The 20,188-nt window shown below is 46.2% G+C and overlaps 1 protein-coding gene across 2 annotated transcripts in view; it reads right to left on the minus strand.

Moving 5' to 3' along the window:
• Positions 1–5,215: 5,215 nt before the first annotated feature.
• Positions 5,216–20,188, minus strand: part of SLC18A2 (solute carrier family 18 member A2) — a 295,896-nt gene continuing 280,923 nt past the window's right edge. For both annotated transcript variants that reach the window (XM_077257892.1, XM_077257891.1), the window contains 5 exons: positions 11,647–11,698; positions 11,497–11,560; positions 9,525–9,644; positions 8,382–8,515; positions 5,216–5,865 (listed from right to left, as the gene is read on the minus strand). In XM_077257892.1, coding sequence (XP_077114007.1) covers positions 5,761–5,865; positions 8,382–8,515; positions 9,525–9,644; positions 11,497–11,560; positions 11,647–11,698 — 475 coding nt within the window. In that variant the 3' untranslated portion in view covers positions 5,216–5,760. The remainder of the gene's footprint in view (positions 5,866–8,381; positions 8,516–9,524; positions 9,645–11,496; positions 11,561–11,646; positions 11,699–20,188) is intronic.

The following is a 20,188-nucleotide window of genomic DNA, read 5'->3' on the forward strand; positions in this document are numbered from 1 at the left end:
CGCCTCTGCAGGAGATTCTCAGAAGTGCCGGGTGCGCATATTACCCATCCATTGTGACTGCAGGAGATGGAATTTGTTAGAAACGCCACATGCACTTATTAACCCCTCCACGGCGACTGCAGGAGATGGAGTTTCTTAGAAATGCTGCTTATACTTACTATGGGTACGGAAAGTATTCAGACCCCTTTAAATTTTTTCACTCTGTTTCATTGCAGCCATTTGGTAAATTCAAGAAAGTTTATTTTTTCTCATTAATGTTCACTCTGCACCCCATCTTGACTGAAAAAAACAAATGCAGAATTTTTTGCAAATTTATTAAAAGAAAAACTGAAATATCACATGGTCATAAGTATTCAGCCCCTTTGGTCAGTATTGGGTAGAAGCACCTTTTGAGCTAGTACAGCCAGGAGTCTTCTTGGGAATGATGCAACAAGTTTTTCACCCCTGGATTTGGGGATCCTCGGCCATTCTTCCTTGCAGATCCTCTCCAGTTCCGTCAGGTTGGATGGTGAATGTTGGTGGACGCCATTTTCAGGTCTCTCCAGAGATGCTACATTGGGTTTAGGTCAGGGCTCTGGCTGGGCCGGTCAGGAATGATCACAGAGTTGTTCTGAAGCCGCTCCTTTGTTATTTTAGCAGTTTTCTTAGGCTACTTTCACACTAGCGTTAACTGCAATCCGCCACAATGCGTCGTTTTGCCACAAAAACGCATCCTGCAAAAGTGCTTGCAGGATGCATTTTTTCCCCATAGACTTACATTAAGCGATGGATTGCGACGGATTGACACACGTCGCAACCGTCGTGCGACGGTTGCGCCGTGTTGTGGCGGACCGTCGGGACCAAAAAACGCTACATGTAACGTTTTTTGCTCACGACGGTCCGCCTTTTCCGACCGCGCATGCGCGGCCGGAACTCCGCCCCCGCCTCCCCGCACTTCCCCGTTCCTCACAATGGGGCAGCGGATGCGCTGGAAAAATGCATCCGCTGCCCCCGTTGTGCGGCGGAGACAACGCTAGCATCGGGAACCTCGGCCCGACGCTAGTGTGAAAGTAGCCTTAGGGTCATTGTCTTGTTGGAAGGTGAACCTTCGGCCAAGTCTGAGGTCCAGAGCACTCTGGAAGATGTTTTTATCCAGGATATCTCTGTACTTGGCCGCATTCATGTTTCCTTCAATGACAACCTGTTGCCCTGTCCCTGCAGCAGAAAAACACCCCCATAGCATGATGCTGCCACCACCATGTTTCACTGTTGGGATTGTACTGGGCAGGTGATGAGCAGTGCCTGGTTTTCTCCACACATACTGCTTGGAATTATCACCATAAAGGTCTATCTTTGTCTCTTCAGACCATAGAATCTTATTTCTCATAGTCTGGGAGTCCTTCATGTGTTTTTTTTTTAGCAAACTATGCGGCTTTCATATGTCTTGCACTGAGGAGAGGCTTCCATCTGGCCACTCTGCCATAAAGGTCTGACTGGTGGAGGGCTGCAGTGATAGTTGACTTTGTGGAACTTTCTCCCATCTCTCTACTGCATCTCTGGAGCTCAGCCACAGTGATCTTGGGGTTCTTCTTTACCTCTCTCACCAAGGCTCTTCTCCCACGATTGCTCAGTTTGGCTGGACGGCCAGGTCTAGGAAGACTTCTGGTGGTCCCAAACTTCTTCCATTTAATGATTATGGATGCCACTGTGCTCTTAGGGACCTTGAGTACTGCAGAAATTCTGTTGTACCCTTGGCCAGATCTGTGCCTTGCCACAATTCTGTCTCTGAGCTCCTTGGCCAGTTCCTTTGGCCTCATGATTCTCCTTTGGTCTGACATGCACTGTGAGGTCTTATATAGACAGGTGTGCACCTTTCCAAATCGAGTCCTATCTGGACTCCAATGAAGGAGCAGAACCATCTCAAGGATGTCACGAAGTGACTGTCCTGGCATGACACGACCCAATGGGAGGTCGCTCACAAAACGACGAAACACACGGGGACACTTTAACAACGGTGGGCCCAGCGATTGGGAACGGGAAAATGGACACCTCCTGCACTCTCCTAAGGATGTGCCATGATCTCCCCAACGTCCCTATACAGTTTTTTTCAACCTGTTGCCGAGCAGGATACCTAGTCCCTCACTTGCCCTGCACCTATCCCTAGGTAGGGAATTGCTGCACCTCTGCACTCATACAAAACAGGGGAAGAAACAGAAAACAAAGGAACAATAACACCAAACTTGGCTTTCTTTGCTGCAATGCACCGAACAACAGTGAGGCACCAGATAAGAATTCAGCTGAAGAACCGCAGCACTCTGCAAGCTCTTTCTCCAACTTGGTTGATCTCCATAAGGACCTGTATAACCAACAGTCAGCTGATGCATCAGGTGACCTTATGAAGGCTGGTGGGAGTGGTCACCAACATCAGCTGACCCAGCAGCAAAGCAATAAAACCAGTGGCAAGGGGGGGGGGACTGCATTAACACCCAATGACCCGAAAGGAAAAAAGGTTTTAATCTGAGGGAAACCAGATCTGCCACAGATCCAAACCTGGATCATGACAGGATCACAAGGAAATGGACAGCATGTGAATTAAATATGAGTGTCTGATCAAAGGGTCTGGATACTTATGACCATAGGATATTTCAGTTTTTCTTTTTCAATAAATTTGCAAACATTTCAGTTTTTTTCATTCAAGATGGGGTGCAGAGTGAACATTAATGAGAAAAAAATGAACTTTTTAGAATTTACCAAATGGCTGCAATGAAACAGAGTGAAAAATGTAAAGGGGTCTGAATACTTTCCGTACCCATTGTATTAACCCCTTGACTGCTACTGCAGGAGATGGAGATTCTGGGAAATGCAGAATGCGCTTATTAAACCTCCTCTGCGACTGCAGGAGATGGAGATTCTCAGAAGTCAAGTTGCTAGGGTCATTGCAGGTGTTGATAGTGAAGCCTCAGGTATATCCTCTACACCTACCCCTAATAAGTAAATGGAATGAGTGTCAGGCGCCCTTTAAATTGCTTGCTGCTAGAAGTCCTAGATTACAGCTCATCTTGGGGCTGACAGGGCTCCTGTTCATCAGTTATATCCAATGATCCTGAATCCATGGAAAGCGGAATCCTCCAGAAACAGCTGTCATGCTTCTGTACATCAGGGCTGGAGTAGCGGAAGCTCCTGGAGCAATTACCGATCGTCCATCCAAGGAGAAACTAGTAAAAAAAAAATCAAACTCAAAGCAAGGCGTGAGCTGATGAGCCTGTGGAGATTTGATAACTACACTGGGGGTAAAGGATGGAAAACTCAAGATTCATAACATCAGATGTCCAGTGGATTGGAAGCTAAAAAGAAAGTAACGGTGCAGTGAGTGGAAGAGGGGAACGATTCTGGAGCAGGCAGTGCACCGGAGATCTTCATGGTCTAGAGCTGAAGAGCAGCGACGAGTCCTCCACAACACGGGGGGCATGTTGCCTTAGAAGCAGCTCTCAGAATGTGCAGTTCTCATGTATAGCCCAAGGGGCAATGGAAAGGATTAACTTGGTCTGCAACTATGGCACAGAACGATACCAATTTCCACTTCTCGATGTTTTGGCTAATGTTAAGCAATAGAGGAGAAATTAAACCTGATCTTGTATTTAGATGGTTTCACTCCCAAACTATGAGACTACTGATCTACACTTTCCTCTGTGATCCCTCTGGTCTCATGGCCATTCACATTCTTAGCTGACGAGACAAGCGTGGGCAATTAATGGTTAGAAGCCATCTCTGCGTAGCGACTGCTTATACATTTACTAGATATGAAGATTGGTTTAACGTCGGCTGAGACTATCCACCCGGATCCCAGACACGAAAGAGGTTGCTTGACTACTCCAAGACTGAGGGTGATATTCCGGAACCACGCTCATAAGAATGCTCCTTTCCTGATAATGAAAACTCATCCTAAAAGTCTCATCTTCACCTGACGCTTCGACAATCCTTTCAACAGTTACTGCACTGCAGCCCTAGAATGGAGCAGTGACATTGCAAGGGACATATACCACTCCAGCTCCCTATCTTTACTGCTCGACCAGCAGGTACGATGCTTCTGTCCCGAAATCCTGATCCCAGTCCTGGTCATAATGAGCCTCTGGCTGGAAGGGTCCAGCTTGGTGATTTGCATACAATTAGCGCTGAGCTGACTTAATGGGCCGTGATAATTGCAGCTTGTGTGAGCGGGATCATTACCACGTTATAAGCCTGATAGTTATAATGTTAGGAGCACTGACCCACATGAGTTCGGTGGCTGGATCTGTGCGTGTAGATAAAAAAGGAAACTCTTCTAACATCATAGTAAAGGGTCTCAACATTTGATACAAAAAAAATCTTAATTTAAAAGTCACTCAAAAACAAACTTGGCTTAACTACATTGAGCAAGAAATCCTTTCCTCCACCATCCTGAAATTCAGCAGTTTTTTACACCACATACGTCAAAGGGGCAATTCCTACCAGAAGGGTCAGCTTCAAGCCCATAATGCCCTTCTCTGTGATAAAACTTTCTGTAATTAGATCGCAAGACAGGAAAGAATCTATATTATTATAACATTGGCGGAAGCGACCGACAGACGAATGTGCGGAAGGACTTCCCAAGTATTCTGTTGGGGAAGATGAGGATCCAACTTGTCAGGCTTAGGATTGCTGATTCTTTTGCTCTCTGGGCTGAAAGCTGCCATCATAGAAGTAGGCAGTGACTCTCCAAGAAACTGGAGCATCTTCAGAGTCCAAAGCTCCCATGTGTATGGGAGTCAGGACAGTCTGCTATCATGTGGCTACATAAGTGTGGAGACACGGGGGGTCAGCGGGGGCTCTGGTCCGCTAGCCTAAGGGTTCTCTGGTGGCCGCTTACACACAATTTTTTCTGATCTTGGGGGACTCTATAGACATCTGACATGAACATGCACCGATGCTCAGATTGGCCAAGTGTTTCTGGCTTCAATGGGAAGAGAGATGAAAGCAGCTGCCAGTCACCCGCCTGTTCTCCGAGAGAGAAGCTGTTATGAAATCTCCAATCCTCATCCTGCTTGACATCATCTATTGAAGAAGAGTTGGAAGACCCCATACATGCTGGACATCACTGGATTTTCTAGAAGCAACTTGTGCGCGCTGCTCCTGGTCACGCACATCACAAATATGTGCGTGACATCGGTGCACCAGGTGTCGGCAGGAGCCTTGAATACAACGAGACGTGGACCGTCATGTGTTTTATACCTTTTATACACATTTACATTACAGTTACAGTAGTTAAAAATATATTGCATAATATGTAATAAAATGAAATACATAAAATAAAGTTTCTCAACAATATATTTATAGAAATGGGTCTATAAAAGCTTGTGTGTTACCAGTAAGGCGCTCGGTGATGGTGGAGACTTCACACATCACATCTGGGGACCGTGAAAAGAGAATGAGTAGTATTCATGTAAGAGCAGAATCGGCGTGAAGAGTGAGAGCTGCAGAGTCCGGGCCACACACCTGACAACCAGGCAGAATCAGCCCCGCCATTGTCACATGCACACTGGCGGATAACGGGCTGTTCATGTGATTGTGGCATTGGACCCTTAGGAGCACCCACGTAAACTCCGCAGTGTGTTAGACATACACGGCCTACTCCAGTTCTCCGTGTCACAAACCACATTCCGCTCGGACAGAACAAGAGACCTTTGGTTGTTACTATGTCACTGTTAGACCAATGATACAACAATGAAATGTAAGAACGACTAGCTACGTGAAGCAGAGTCCGGCTCATTCATCACTCTCTGACTCCTCATCGGCAGCATCATACGGCTGCGCGCTGTTCTGCGTGTACAGACGTTTCTTCACTGGACAGTTGTGCTCCATGAGAATGGCCTGCAGGATACAAGCACATTACATTAGTGCGAATGGTTTGCCACAGAGAAAGGCCTCTGCTAAACGTACAAATATCAGACTACGACCCAAACGTGTGCGTGGCCCAGTCCTGGTGGTGATGCTAATGGTGCCAGACACCTACATCGTCTAGCACAGCAACGATTAGGTCACCAACAGCATCAGAACTTGTGGACCATGACCTCAATCTGATCGGGATGTTCATCCAAATCACCTGGGAAATGATCCCGGAGACAGACACCCGCTACCACTTCTCTGAGAAGAGGTCTGTAGACCGATCATTACAGACATTTTACAACCAAGTGATGATCATAATTGAAAAACTAAAATTCTCAAGACGTGAACAATTTCCTTCTCTCCCTAACAACATTACATGAAGTCTCTGCACCTTGTTGGCTTTATCTAAGGACAGTAGATATTTTCTTCAAATATCAGTAAACCATTAAGGACCCAATACATGTTAGATATAAGCCCGTGAAACGCTGTAGACTGTGGGGCGATTCTGCCAATATGAATGTATATATTGGTCTCCTGTCTCCCCCAATAAATAGCAGCAGGGGAGAGAAGGATCGGGCCGGTCGGACTTCCAACAGTCGGTCCTTTTGTCTTCTAAGTCGGTAAGAGAAGAGTCTGGAAGAAGTAAAAAAGACAGAGGATTCAGGAAGGGGGGGAAGATGACAGAGAGGAGTTTGGAGGAGTAGGAGGATATAGAGGGGTCTGGAGAGAGGAAAAGGAGTAGCACAGAGATGAAGACAGAGGAGTCTGGAGAGAGGAAAAGGTGGAGGACAGAAAAGTCTGGAGGGAAGGACCAAAGATGCTGAAGGGGAAAGGAGGAAAAAGAGTAGTCTGGAGGGAGAATTAGGAGGACGGAGCGAAATCTGGGTGGAGAACAAGGAGGACAGAGGAAGTAAAAAAGAGGAGTCTGGAAGGAGAAAGAGGAGGTCAAAGGAAAAAAAGGAGTCTAGAGGGAGAACGAGGAGGATATAGAGGAAAAAAAAAGGAATCTGAGGGGAGAGCGAGGAGGATAGATGTCTGGAGGGAGGAGGACAGAGAGGGGTCTGGCGGGAGGAAGAGGAGTCTGGAGGGAAAAGGGGAACATAGAAGTCTGGAGGGTTAAGGGAGAGGTAGAGACAGGATTCTGGATGGGGAAGAAGAGAACAGTAGGTGGGGGTAAGGGAGGGAGAGGAGTCAGGAGAAGGAGGCAGACAGAGGAGTCTGGAGAGAGGAAAAGGTTGAGGACAGAAAAGTATGGAGGGAGGAGGAAAGGACCAAGGATTCTGAAGGGGAAAGGAGGACAAAGATGAAAAAAGAGTAGTCTGGAAAGAGAATGAGGAGGACAGAGGTGTCTGCAGAGATGAGGAGGACAGAGAGAGGAAGAAAGAAAAGAGAGGCGTCTGGAGGGAGGAGGAGGAGAGAGACAAGTCCAGATATAAGAAAAGGACATAGAGGAGTCTTGAGGGAGAAAAGAAAGGGATATAGGATTCTGGATGGTGGAAGGAGGAGAACAGCGGAAAGAGATAAAGGTGTCTGTAGAGGACTCGGCGGGAGAGTGTGGCTGAGCTGCCCGCTTCTGTGGATGGGTGATTCGGGAAGATGGCTGTCAGCTGAATGATTGATCTACTGACATTTTAGCATGTGCTTGTCAAGTTCACCAAAAGGAAGGGCATCGGCTGCCCACTGAGCAGGGTATCTGCCACCCACTGAGAAGGGTATCGGCCGCCCATTGAGAAGGATATCGACCGCCCACTGAGGATATCGGCCGCCCACTGAGAACGGTATCTGCCACCCACTGAGAAGGATATCGGCCGCCCACTGAGAAGGGTATCGGCCGCCCACTGAGAAGGATATCGGCCGCCCACTGAGAAGGGTATCTGCCACCCACTGAGAAGGGCATCGGCCGCCCACTGAGCAGGGTATCGGCCGCCCACTGAGAAGGGTATCGGCTGCCCCCCCCGGGACCGATCTGCTTCTAAGACCTGTTGTAAAGTTATGAGGCAGCGGCCATATCTCACATACGCCTGATTATTGGGTGTAAGCATGAGAAGAGATTTCGGATTTAGATCATCCTCTCATATATTGCTGAAAATGCGGGAGCTGCAAAGGCCGCAAACAGTTCTCGCAGCAACTCGCAGAATCAGTATGTGGGAAATTGCTCTAGTCATTGCCGCCACTGGTCAGTAATGGCTGGTCGGAGCGATGGGCAGATCGGGGCATTGTCAACCGGATCCCCCATTTAACTTCTGAGTAAACTTAGGTGCAAACAGGACAGATTAGCTGCAGATTTTGTGCCCGGGAGGTCCGCTCCATATTACAGGATGGCATTTTGGATCCTACAATATTTCATTGTCATATTATGGAAATAACCCAACGCTGTAGACCTGAGCGCTCATCATATCCATCCATACTGCGGATTCTCCATACGTTCCCACCACCATCTGCATGTGTTCTGTGTAGATTTTAGTCCTAATGCTATTTGTGACCATGTTCCTTTCTCTTACCATCTTCTCTTCTTTGGCCGGAGGACTTCTGAGGAACAGACAAAGTGGAGCAAAGACAATATCAACCACTCCAATGATCGTCATCAGCCAGGGGAACCCGATAGATTTAGCGATGGCACCTCCAGCGGACGGACCTGGAAGAAATGAGCGATGATGAGGATGATGGCCGGTCTGGGGGAATATGCAGCTGTCAGCGGCAAGGACTGCGGCACAAGCTCTGAACTCTGTAGAAAGCTCATCACTGCGTAAACGAGCCGCACGCTAAGACCGGGCTCACAGTGTACAGCATCGGATGTAAGATGCTAATGGCACTCAGCTCCGGCTCTGCTGTGAACATGATCTGAGGATCCGTGCTCTGCTACGAGCGTAATCCGAGGGGCCGTGCTCTGCTACGAGCGTGATCTGGGGGTCTGTGCTCTGCTGCGAGCATGATCCGAGGGGTGGTGCTCTGCTGCAAGCGTGATCCGAGGGGCTGTGCTCTGCTGCAAGCGTGATCCGAGGGGCCGTGCTCTGCTGCAAGCGTGATCCGAGGGTCCGTGCTCTGCTGCGAGCATGATCCGAGGGTCCGTGCTCTGCTGCGAGCGTGATCCGAGGGGCCGTGCTCTGCTACGAGCGTGATCCGAGGGGCCGTGCTCTGCTACGAGCGTGATCTGGGGGTCTGTGCTCTTCTGCGAGCATGATCCGAGGGGTGGTGCTCGGCTGCGTGATCCGAGGGGCCGTGCTCTGCTGCAAGCGTGATCCGAGGGGTCGTGCTCTGCTGCAAGCGTGATCTGAGGGGCCGTGCTCTGCTGCAAGCGTGATCCGAGGGGCCGTGCTCTGCTGCAAGAGTGATCCGAGGGTCCATGTTCTACTGCAAATGTGATCCGAGGGGCCGTGCTCCTCTCCTCTCATGCCGGCGTCCACTGGAATCGCACTACACTCGGGTGACATCCGAATGAAGAGCGATGTTTCACCCGCACCCATAGACTTGCTGAATCGGCATGGGAAAACAATCACAGATGCGAGCTGCCCCATAGAGAGACATTGAGCGGACTGCTATGGCATGTTTTATCAGATTGCACTTGTCCGATCTCATGAGCGAACTCTATGAGACAATGCGGCGTGATGTCTCCAGGCATCTCTGCAGCAACATGTACCACTCACCTAATGCAAACCCCATACAGAAGGCCACGTCTGCAATGGCGTAAACACTGCCGTAGACCGAGACGTGACGTAGATCCACCAAGTAACCCATGATGGGCATCATCGATGAATCCACCATCCCTGCCAGAAACACGATAAAAAATACTGAAATAGGAGTACACACTCCAGCAGTCAGTGTGTCAACATCTGCTCCAAACTTAATGTCTCAAATGAAATGCATCCAAAACATAAGAAAAACTTTAAACTAAAAACAAAAATTACAACCAAAAAAAAAAAGTAAAAAAGTTTTTTCTTGAAGTCTGGTCACCCAGCATTTACTACCCACGGTCAACTAGTGTGAGTCAGTTTGCCAGTCATTCAGCACTCCGCACTCCTGCACCACTGCCCGGGGGTCAGCTAATTGTTCGATTAGATCACATATTTCAAACTCTATACGGAGCACTATGTGGGGCCTTTATAGTGTACAGAGCACTATGTGGGGCCATTATACTGTATGGAGGACTATGTTGGGCCATTATACTGTATGGAGCACTATGTGGGGCCATTATACTGTATGGAGGACTATGTGGGGCCATTATACTGTATGGAGGACTATGTGGGGCCATTATACTGTATGGAGGACTATGTGGGGCCATTATACTGTATGGAGCACTATCTGGGGCCATTATACTCTATGGAGGATTAGGTGGGGCCATTATACTGTATGGAGGACTATGTGGGGCCATTATACTGTACAGAACACTATGTGGGGCCATAATACTGTATGGACCACTATGTGGGGTCATTATACTGTATGGAGGACTATGTGGGGCCATTATACTGTATGGAGGACTATGTGGGGCCATAATACTGTATGGAGCACTATGTGGGGCCATTATACTGTACGGAGCACTATGTGGGGCCATTATACTGTATTGAGCACCATTTGGGGCCATTATACTGTATGGAAGAGTATATGGGGCCATTACACTGAATGAAGAACTATGTGGGGCGCCATAATACTGTATGGAGCACTATGTGGGACCCATTACACTGTATGGAGGACTATGTGGGGCAATTATACTGTATGGAGCATTATATGAGGCCCATTATACTGTATGGAGCACTATGTGGGGTCATTATACTGTATGGAGGTCTATGTGGGACCCATTATACTGTATGGAGCAGTACATGAGACCATCATACTGTATGGAGCACTATGCGGGCCATTATAGTGTATGGAGCACTGTGTGGGGGCCATTATAGTGTATGGAGGACTATGTGGGGCCATTATTCTCTATGGAGGTCTATGTGAGACCCATTACACTATATGGAGCACTATGTGGTGCCATTATACTGTATGGAGGGTTATATGGGGCCCATTATACTGTATGGAGGGCTGTGCGGGTATTACACTTGGGGAATCTGGCTGTGATGGCGTCACCATTCAATGAGGGTACAGTACAGTCATCATACCGTGTATGTGGAGGAAGTCACTTTGGAGGTATCTGTGTTTGGGGGCCCATTTGTTTGCATCATACATTATTTGTATTATTCAAGTTTTTTTTATCCTTTGTTATTAGAAATTTAAATTAGGCCATTCGGCCATATGCTTTCATATAAGATATTCCAATATTTTACAGTAAGATTTATTCATTAAATTATACTTTGTTGGTAAGACAACCCCTTTAAATTTGCTTTTATATGAAAAATTTAATCTTTACATTTGATAAGGTGGAACTTCCTCAAATGCAGACATTTTTCGAATAGATATCTAGGTCAGCAGGCGACTTTTCCAAACTTTTAACGTCCCGCTGTTATTTGAGTTTGACATCTCTGGATTAGATCAATGATCTGACACCACCATCGGTGACAACTGCTGCAAAAGAATCCGAACTGCTGACATTCTGTGTCCAGTATGAGCACCGGGCCGACGGATACAGAATCCTGGATGAGATACATGTCACAATGTGCAGAAGAGCACACAACTTACCGATGGCAAATCCCACGCCAAAATTTGGTGCTATTAGTCCATAAATATCCTTCGCGAAAGGCACCTGAGTACAAAAGGCAAAGTGAAGAGATGAACGTGACAAAATATCATCTAAGACAAACCTGCCATATGGCGCCCTGCTGAACTCACACATATAACGCTGATCCCCACCAATATCATCCCGATGAATGCGCACAGCCACCTGCAACCAGACAATAGGTGAGAAGCCTCCTCCAAGAACGGACAGCACCCTGAGACAGCGGAGGCCGAGAGAACTCAGAAGATCAATGCTCTACTCTTATCCATAGCAGCGGATATATTATAGTAGTTTTGTATATAGGAGCAGTAATATAGTAGTTATATTCTTGTACATAGGGGCAGTATTATAGTAGTTATATTCTTGTACATAGGAGCAGTATTATAGTAGTTATATTCTTATACATAGGGGGCAGTATTATAGTAGTTATATTCTTGTACATAGGGGGCAGTATTATAGTAGTTATATTCTTGTACATAGGAGCAGTATTATAGTACTTATATTCTTGTACATAGGAGCAGTATTATAGTAGTTATATTCTTGTACATAGGGGCAGTATTATAGTAGTTATATTCTTGTACATAGGGGCAGTATTATAGTAGTTATATTCTTGTACATAAGGGCAGTATTATAGTAGTTATATTCTTGTACATAGGAGCAGTATTATAGTAGTTATATTCTTGTACATAGGAGCAGTATTATAGTAGTTATATTCTTGTACATAGGGGCAGTATTATAGTAGTTATATTTTTGTATATAGGAGCAGTATTATAGTAGTTATATTCCTGTATATAGGGGCAGTATTATAGTAGTTATATTCTTGTACATAGGAGCAGTATTATAGTAGTTATATTTTTGTATATAGGAGCAGTATTATAGTAGTTATATTCCTGTATATAGGGGCAGTATTATAGTAGTTATATTCTTGTACATAGGGGCAGTATTTGTTATGATCTGGTGACCTTGGAGCCGCATGAGAGACTTTCTCAGGAGTAGGTGGTACCTGTACTGACCGCAAACCCTAAACTAACACCGCAACTAGAAGTAGCCGTGGGATGTACCTAACACGTCCTAGACATCTCGACACAGCCGGAGGACTAAATACCCCTATAGATGGAAATGGGAATTCTATCTTGCCTCAGAGCAGAACCCCAAAGGATAGGCAGCCCCCCACAAATATTGACTGTGAGTATAAGAGGAAAGACACACGCAGGCAGAAAAACAGGATTTAGCAAAAGAGGCACTTCTAGCTAAATAGAAAAGGATAGGACAGAATTCTAAGCGGTCAGTATTAAAATCCTAAAAATATCCACAGCAGATAATACAAATATTCCACATCTAACTAAAGACATAGAAAGTATATCTGCATCTCCTGAGAATCCAGCATGACTGAAAAATCCAAACAAAGTCTAAGCGGGACAAAAACACTATAAATTGCAATGAATTGCAAAGCACACTGCATGTGTGCACAGAGACAAAAAAAAGACACTTATCTTAGCTGAATTAGAAGCAGGGCATGAGGAGCCAGAGAGAGATGCAATCCCTCCAAGTACAATGGACAACTGGCACAGACTCATGGATCCTGCACACCTAAATACCTAATAGAGCTGCAATAAGCAGAAACACCTGCCCGGATTACAACCCCAAGACAACTGCACTACCACCAACAACCACCGGAGGGAGCCCAAGAGCAGAATTCACAACAGTACCCCCCCTTGAAGAGGGGTCACCGAACCCTCACCAGAGCCCCCAGGCCGATCAGGATGAGCCAGATGAAAGGCACGGACCAAATCAGCAGCATGGACATCAGAGGCAAAAACCCAAGAATTATCCTCCTGGCCATAACCCTTCCATTTGACAAGGTACTGAAGCCTCCGCCTCGAAAAGCGAGAATCCAAAATCTTCTCAACCACATACTCCAACTCCCCATCAACCAACACAGGAGCAGGAGGATCAACAGAGGGAACAACGGGCACCACATATTTCCGCAATAAAGATCTATGGAAAACATTATGGATGGCAAAAGAGGCCGGAAGGGCCAAACGAAAAGACACCGGATTGATAATCTCAGAAATCCTATAAGGACCAATAAACCGAGGCTTAAACTTAGGGGAAGAAACCTTCATAGGAACATGACGGGAAGACAACCAGACCAAATCCCCAACCCGAAGCCGGGAACCAACACACCGACGACGGTTAGCAAAACGCTGAGCCTCCTCCTGAGACAACACCAAATTGTCCACCACATGAGCCCAAATCTGCTGCAACCTGTCAACCACAGAATCCACACCAGGACAATCAGAAGGTTCAACTTGCCCCGAAGAAAAACGAGGATGAAAACCAAAATTACAAAAGAAGGGCAAAACCAAGGTAGCCGAACTAGCCCGATTATTAAGGGCAAACTCGGCCAATGGCAAGAAAGCCACCCAATCATCCTGATCAGCAGACACAAAGCATCTCAAATAAGTTTCCAATGTCTGATTAGTTCGCTCAGTCTGGCCATTTGTCTGAGGATGAAATGCGGAAGAAAAAGACAAATCAATGCCCAGCCTAGCACAAAAGGCCCGCCAAAACCTAGAAACAAACTGGGAACCTCTGTCAGACACAATATTCTCCGGAATACCATGCAAATGAACCACATGCTGAAAAAACAACGGAACCAAATCAGAAGAGGAAGGCAATTTAGGCAAAGGCACCAAATGAACCATCTTAGAAAACCGGTCACAAACCACCCAGATAACCGACATCCTCTGGGAAACCGGAAGATCTGAAATAAAATCCATAGAAATATGCGTCCAGGGCCTCTCAGGGACCGGCAAAGGCAAAAGCAACCCACTAGCACGGGAACAACAAGGCTTGGCCCGCGCACAAGCCCCACAGGACTGCACAAAAGAACGCACATCACGCGACAAAGAAGGCAATCAAAAGGACCTACCAACCAAATCTCTGGTACCAAAAATACCAGGATGGCCAGCCAACACAGAACAATGAACCTCAGAAATCACTCTACTAGTCCATCTATCAGGAACAAACAGTTTCCCCACTGGACAGCGGTCAGGTTTGTCAGCCTGAAATTCCTGTAGAACCCGTCGCCAATCAGGGGAAATGGCAGAAAGGACCACCCCTTCCTTCAGAATGCCGACCGGCTCAAGTACCTCAGGAGAATCAGGCAAAAAACTCCTAGAGAGGGCATCAGCCTTAATATTCTTGGAAGCCGGAAGATACGAAACCACGAAATCAAAACGGGAGAAAAACAGGGACCATCGAGCCTGTCTAGGATTCAGCCGTTTGGCAGATTCGAGGTAAATCAGATTTTTATGATCGGTCAAGACCACAATACGGTGCTTGGCTCCCTCAAGCCAATGTCGCCATTCCTCAAACGCCCACTTCATAGCCAACAACTCCCGATTGCCGACATCATAATTGCATTGAGCAGGCGAAAACTTACGGGAAAAGAAGGCACACGGTTTCATCAAGGAACCATCAGAATTCCTCTGAGACAAAACGGCCCCTGCCCCAATCTCAGAAGCGTCAACCTCAACCTGAAACGGAAGAGAAACATCTGGCTGACGCAACACCGGGGCAGAAGTAAATCGGCGTTTAAGCTCCTGAAAGGCAGAGACAGCCACAGAGGACCAAATAGTTACATCAGCGCCTTTCTTCGTCAAATCGGTCAGGGGTTTAAACACACTGGAGAAGTTAGCAATGAAACGGCGATAAAAATGAGCAAAACCCAAAAATTTCTGAAGGCTCTTCACGGATGTGGGCTGAATCCAATCATGAATGGCCTGAACCTTAACCGGATCCATCTCTATAGATGAGGGAGAAAAAATGAAGCCCAAAAAAGAAACCTTCTGCACTCCAAAGAGACACTGAGACCCCTACAAAAACAAAGCATTATCACGAAGGATCTGAAATACCATCCTAACCTGTTTCACATGAGACTCCCAATCATCGGAAAAAATTAAGATGTCATCCAAATATACAATCATGAATTTATCAAGATAATTCCGGAAGATATCATGCATGAAGGATTGAAAAACAGATGGAGCATTAGAGAGCCCGAATGGCATCACAAGGTATTCAAAATGGCCTTCGGGCGTATTAAACGCAGTTTTCCATTCGTCACCCTGCTTAATACGAACAAGATTATATGCCCCCCGAAGGTCAATTTTAGTAAACCAACTAGCCCCCTTAATCCTGGCAAACAAATCGGAAAGCAAAGGTAAAGGGTATTGAAACTTGACCGTGATCTTATTCAAGAGGCGATAATCAATACAGGGTCTCAAGGAGCCATCCTTCTTAGCAACAAAAAAAAATCCCGCTCCCAACGGTGAAGAAGATGGCCGAATATGCCCTTTCTCCAAAGACTCCTTAACATAACTCCGCATGGCGGTATGTTCCGGCACAGACAGGTTGAAAAGTCGGCCCTTAGGAAACTTACAGCCTGGAATCAAGTCAATAGCACAATCACAGTCCCTATGCGGTGGAAGGGAACTGGACTTGGGCTCATCGAATACATCCTGAAAATCAGACAAAAACTCTGGAACTTCAGAAGAGGAGGAAGAGGAGATTGACATCACAGGAACGTCATTATGAACCCCCTGACAACCCCAACTAGTCACAGACATAGACTTCCAATCCAACACAGGATTATGTATCTGCAACCATGGAAAACCCAGCACAATAGCATCATGCAAATTATGCAACACCAGAAAACGACAATCTTCCTGATGGGCTGGCGCCATGCACATGGTCACCTGTGTCCAAAACTGGGGTTTATTTTTAGCCAAAGGTGTAGCATCAATGCCCCTTAAAGGAATAGGGTTCTGCAAAGACTGCAAGGGGAAACCACAACGCCTGGCAAATTCAAAGTCCATTAAGTTCAAAGCGGCGCCTGAATCCACAAACGCCATGACAGAAAATGATGACAATGAGCAGATCAAGGTCACAGATAACAGAAATTTAGGTTGTACAGTTCTGATGGTAACTGAACTAGCGATTCTCTTTGTACGCTTTGGGCAGACCGAAATGACATGAGAAGCATCGCCACAATAAAAACACAACCTATTTTGACGTCTGAATCCTTGTTGTTCCGTTCTAGACAGAATCCTATCACACTGCATAGGCTCAGGCATCTGCTCTGAGGACAACGCCACAGTGCGCACAGTTCTGCGCTCCCGCAAGCGCCGATCAATCTGAATGGCCAGAGACCTAGAATCACTCAGACCAACAGGCGTGGGAAACCCCACCATAACATCTTTAACAGATTCAGAAGGACCCTTTCTGAAAATTGCCGCCAAAGCATCCTCATTCCATTTAGTCAGCACAGACCATTTTCTAAATTTCTGTCAATACAATTCTGCCGCTTCTTGACCCTGAGACAGGGCCAACAAGGTCTTCTCCGCTTGATCCACAGAATTTGGTTCATCATATAATAATCCTAGAGCCTGAAAAAAGGCATCTACATTAAGCAAGGCCGGATTCCCAGATTCCAGGGAAAATGCCCAATTGTTGTGAATTCCGTTCTCGGACTCCCTCCTGTGGTCATGAATGGTACTTTGGTTAGTTCTGCTCTTAGACTCCCTCTGGTGGCTTTGAGCGGAACTGCTGGTCACTGAGGTTGGCTTTGTCAGCTGCTCTCGTTTATTGCTTCTGGCTTCCCTATTTAACTCCACTCAGATCGTTACTTCATGCCAGCTGTCAATGAATCAGTATTGGTTCAGATCTCTCTTGGACTTCTCTGAGGACCTGTCTACTCCAGCAGAAGCAAAGTCTTTGCTAGTTAATTTTTTGTTACTGCTTCCTGAATATATTTCTTAGTACTGCTAATTTCTAGTCCAGCTTGCTATCATGATATTCCCTTGCTAGCTGGAAGCTCTGGGGTGCAGAGTGGCACCTCCACACCGTAAGTCGGTGTGGGGAGTCTTTTTGCTTACTCTGTGTGGTTTTTTGTAGACTTTTGTGCTGACCGCATAGTTCCCTTTTCTATCCTCTGACTTTTTAGTGAAGTCTGGCCTCCTTTGCTAAAACCTGTTTCATTCCTGTGTTTGTGACTTTCCTCTTAACTCACAGTCAATATATGTGGGGGGCTGCCTTTACCTTTGGGGAATTTCTCTGAGGCAAGGTTAGGCTTCTATTTTCTATCTTTAGGGGTAGTTAGCTCTTAGGCTGTGAAGAGGCGTCTAGGGAGAGTTAGGTACGCTCCACGGCTATTCCTAGTTTGTGCGATAGGAGTAGGGTTTGCGGTCAGCAGAGTTCCCACTTTCTCACAGCTTGTTCCGAAATACTAGTTTACTCATCAGGTCATTCCGGGTGCTCCTAACCACCAGGTCCATAACAGTACAGCTGGCCAACAAAGTGTTAATGCATCTCAAAAGAGGGATAAGAGAAGTTCTGAACCCATTTTTTTTTCTTTGCAGTGTGTTTTGTCTCTCTTTTCCCCTTAATCTCTGGGTGGTTCAGGACTCAGGTGTAGATATGGATATTCAAGGTCTGTCCTCTTGTGTGGATCATCTCACTGCAAGAGTACAAAGCATTCAAGATTATGTAGTTCAGAATCCGATGTTAGAGCCTAGAATTCCAATTCCTGATTTGATTTCTGGGGATAGATCTAAGTTTCTGAATTTCAAAAATAATTGTAAACTGTTTCTTGCTTTGAAACCCCGCTCCTCTAGTGATCCCATTCAGCAAGTAAAAATTATTATTTCTTTGTTGCGTGGCGACCCTCAAGACTGGGCATTCTCCCTTGCGCCAGGAGATCCTGCATTGCTTAATGTAGATGCGTTTTTTCTGGCGCTTGGATTGCTTTATGACGAACCGAATTCAGTGGATCAGGCAGAGAAAATCTTGCTGGCTTTGTGTCAGGGTCAGGATGAAGCGGAGATATATTGTCAGAAGTTTAGAAAATGGTCTGTGCTTACTCAATGGAATGAGTGTGCCCTGGCAGCAATTTTTAGAAAGGGTCTTTCTGAAGCCCTTAAGGATGTTATGGTGGGATTCCCCACGCCTGCTGGTCTGAATGAATCAATGTCCTTGGCCATCCAAATTGATCGGCGTTTGCGTGAGCGCAAAATTGTGCACCATTTGGCGGTGTCCTCTGAGCAGAGGCCTGAGCTTATGCAATGTGATAGAACTTTGACCAGAACTGTACGGCAAGAACACAGACGTTAGAATGGGCTGTGTTTTTACTGTGGTGACCCCACTCATGCTATCTCTGATTGTCCTAAGCGCACTAAGCGGTTCGCTAGGTCTGTCACCATTGGTATTGTGCAGCCTAAATTTCTTTTGTCTGTTACTCTGATTTGCTCTTTGTCATCCTACTCGGTTATGGCATTTGTGGATTCAGGCGCTGCCCTGAATTTGATGGACTTGGAGTTTGCCAGGCGCTGTGGTTTTTTCTTGGAGCCTTTGCAGTATCCTATTCCATTAAGGGGAATTGATGCCACGCCGTTGGCCAAGAATAAACCTCAGTACTGGACTCAGTTGACTATGTGCATGGCTCCTGCACATCAGGAAGATATTCGCTTTTTGGTGTTGCATAATCTGCATGATGTGGTCGTGTTGGGTTTGCCTTGGCTACAGGTTCATAATCCAGTATTGGATTGGAAATCAATGTCTGTGTCTAGTTGGGGTTGTCAAGGGGTGCATGGTGACGTTCCGTTGTTGTCAATTTCTGCTTCCACTCCTTCTGAAGTCCCTGAGTTTCTGTCGGATTACCAGGATGTATTTGATGAGCCCAAATCCAGTGCCCTACCCCCTCATAGGGATTGTGATTGTGCTATAAATCTGATTCCTGGTAGTAAGTTTCCTAAGGGCCGACTTTTCAATTTATCTGTGCCAGAGCACGCCGCTATGCGGAGTTATATAAAGGAGTCCTTGGAGAAAGGGCATATTTGCCCGTCTTCATCACCGTTGGGAGCAGGGTTCTTTTTTGTGGCCAAGAAGGATGGTTCTCTGAGACCCTGTATAGATTACCGCCTTCTCAATAAGATCACGGTCAAATTTCAGTACCCTTTGCCTCTGCTGTCTGATTTGTTTGCTCGGATTAAGGGGGCTAGTTGGTTCACCAAGCTAGATCTTCGAGGGGCGTATAACCTTGTGCGTATTAAACAGGGCGATGAATGGAAAACAGCATTTAATACGCCCGAGGGCCATTTTGAGTACCTGGTAATGCCATTCGGGCTTTCAAATGCTCCATCTGTGTTTCAGTCCTTTATGCATAACATCTTCCGAAAGTATCTGGATAGATTCATGATTGTATATTTGGATGATATTTTGGTCTTTTCGGATGATTGGGAGTCTCATGTGAAACAGGTCAGAATGGTATTCCAGGTCCTTCATGCTAATTCCTTGTTTGTGAAGGGGTCTAAATGTCTCTTCGGAGTTCAGAAGGTTTCCTTTTTGGGCTTCATTTTTTTCCCCTTCTAATATCGAGATGGACCCTGTTAAAGTTCAGGCCATTTATGATTGGACTCAACCTACATCTGTGAAGAGCCTCCAGAAATTCCTGGGCTTTGCTAATTTTTACCGTCGCTTCATCGCTAATTTTTCTAGTGTGGTTAAACCTTTGACTGATTTGACCAAGAAAGGTGCTGATGTGGTGAATTGGTCCTCTGCGGCCGTTGAGGCTTTTCAGGAGCTGAAACATCATTT

Source organism: Ranitomeya variabilis, chromosome 4 (genome assembly GCF_051348905.1).
Source record: "Ranitomeya variabilis isolate aRanVar5 chromosome 4, aRanVar5.hap1, whole genome shotgun sequence".
Lineage (NCBI taxonomy): Eukaryota > Metazoa > Chordata > Amphibia > Anura > Dendrobatidae > Ranitomeya > Ranitomeya variabilis.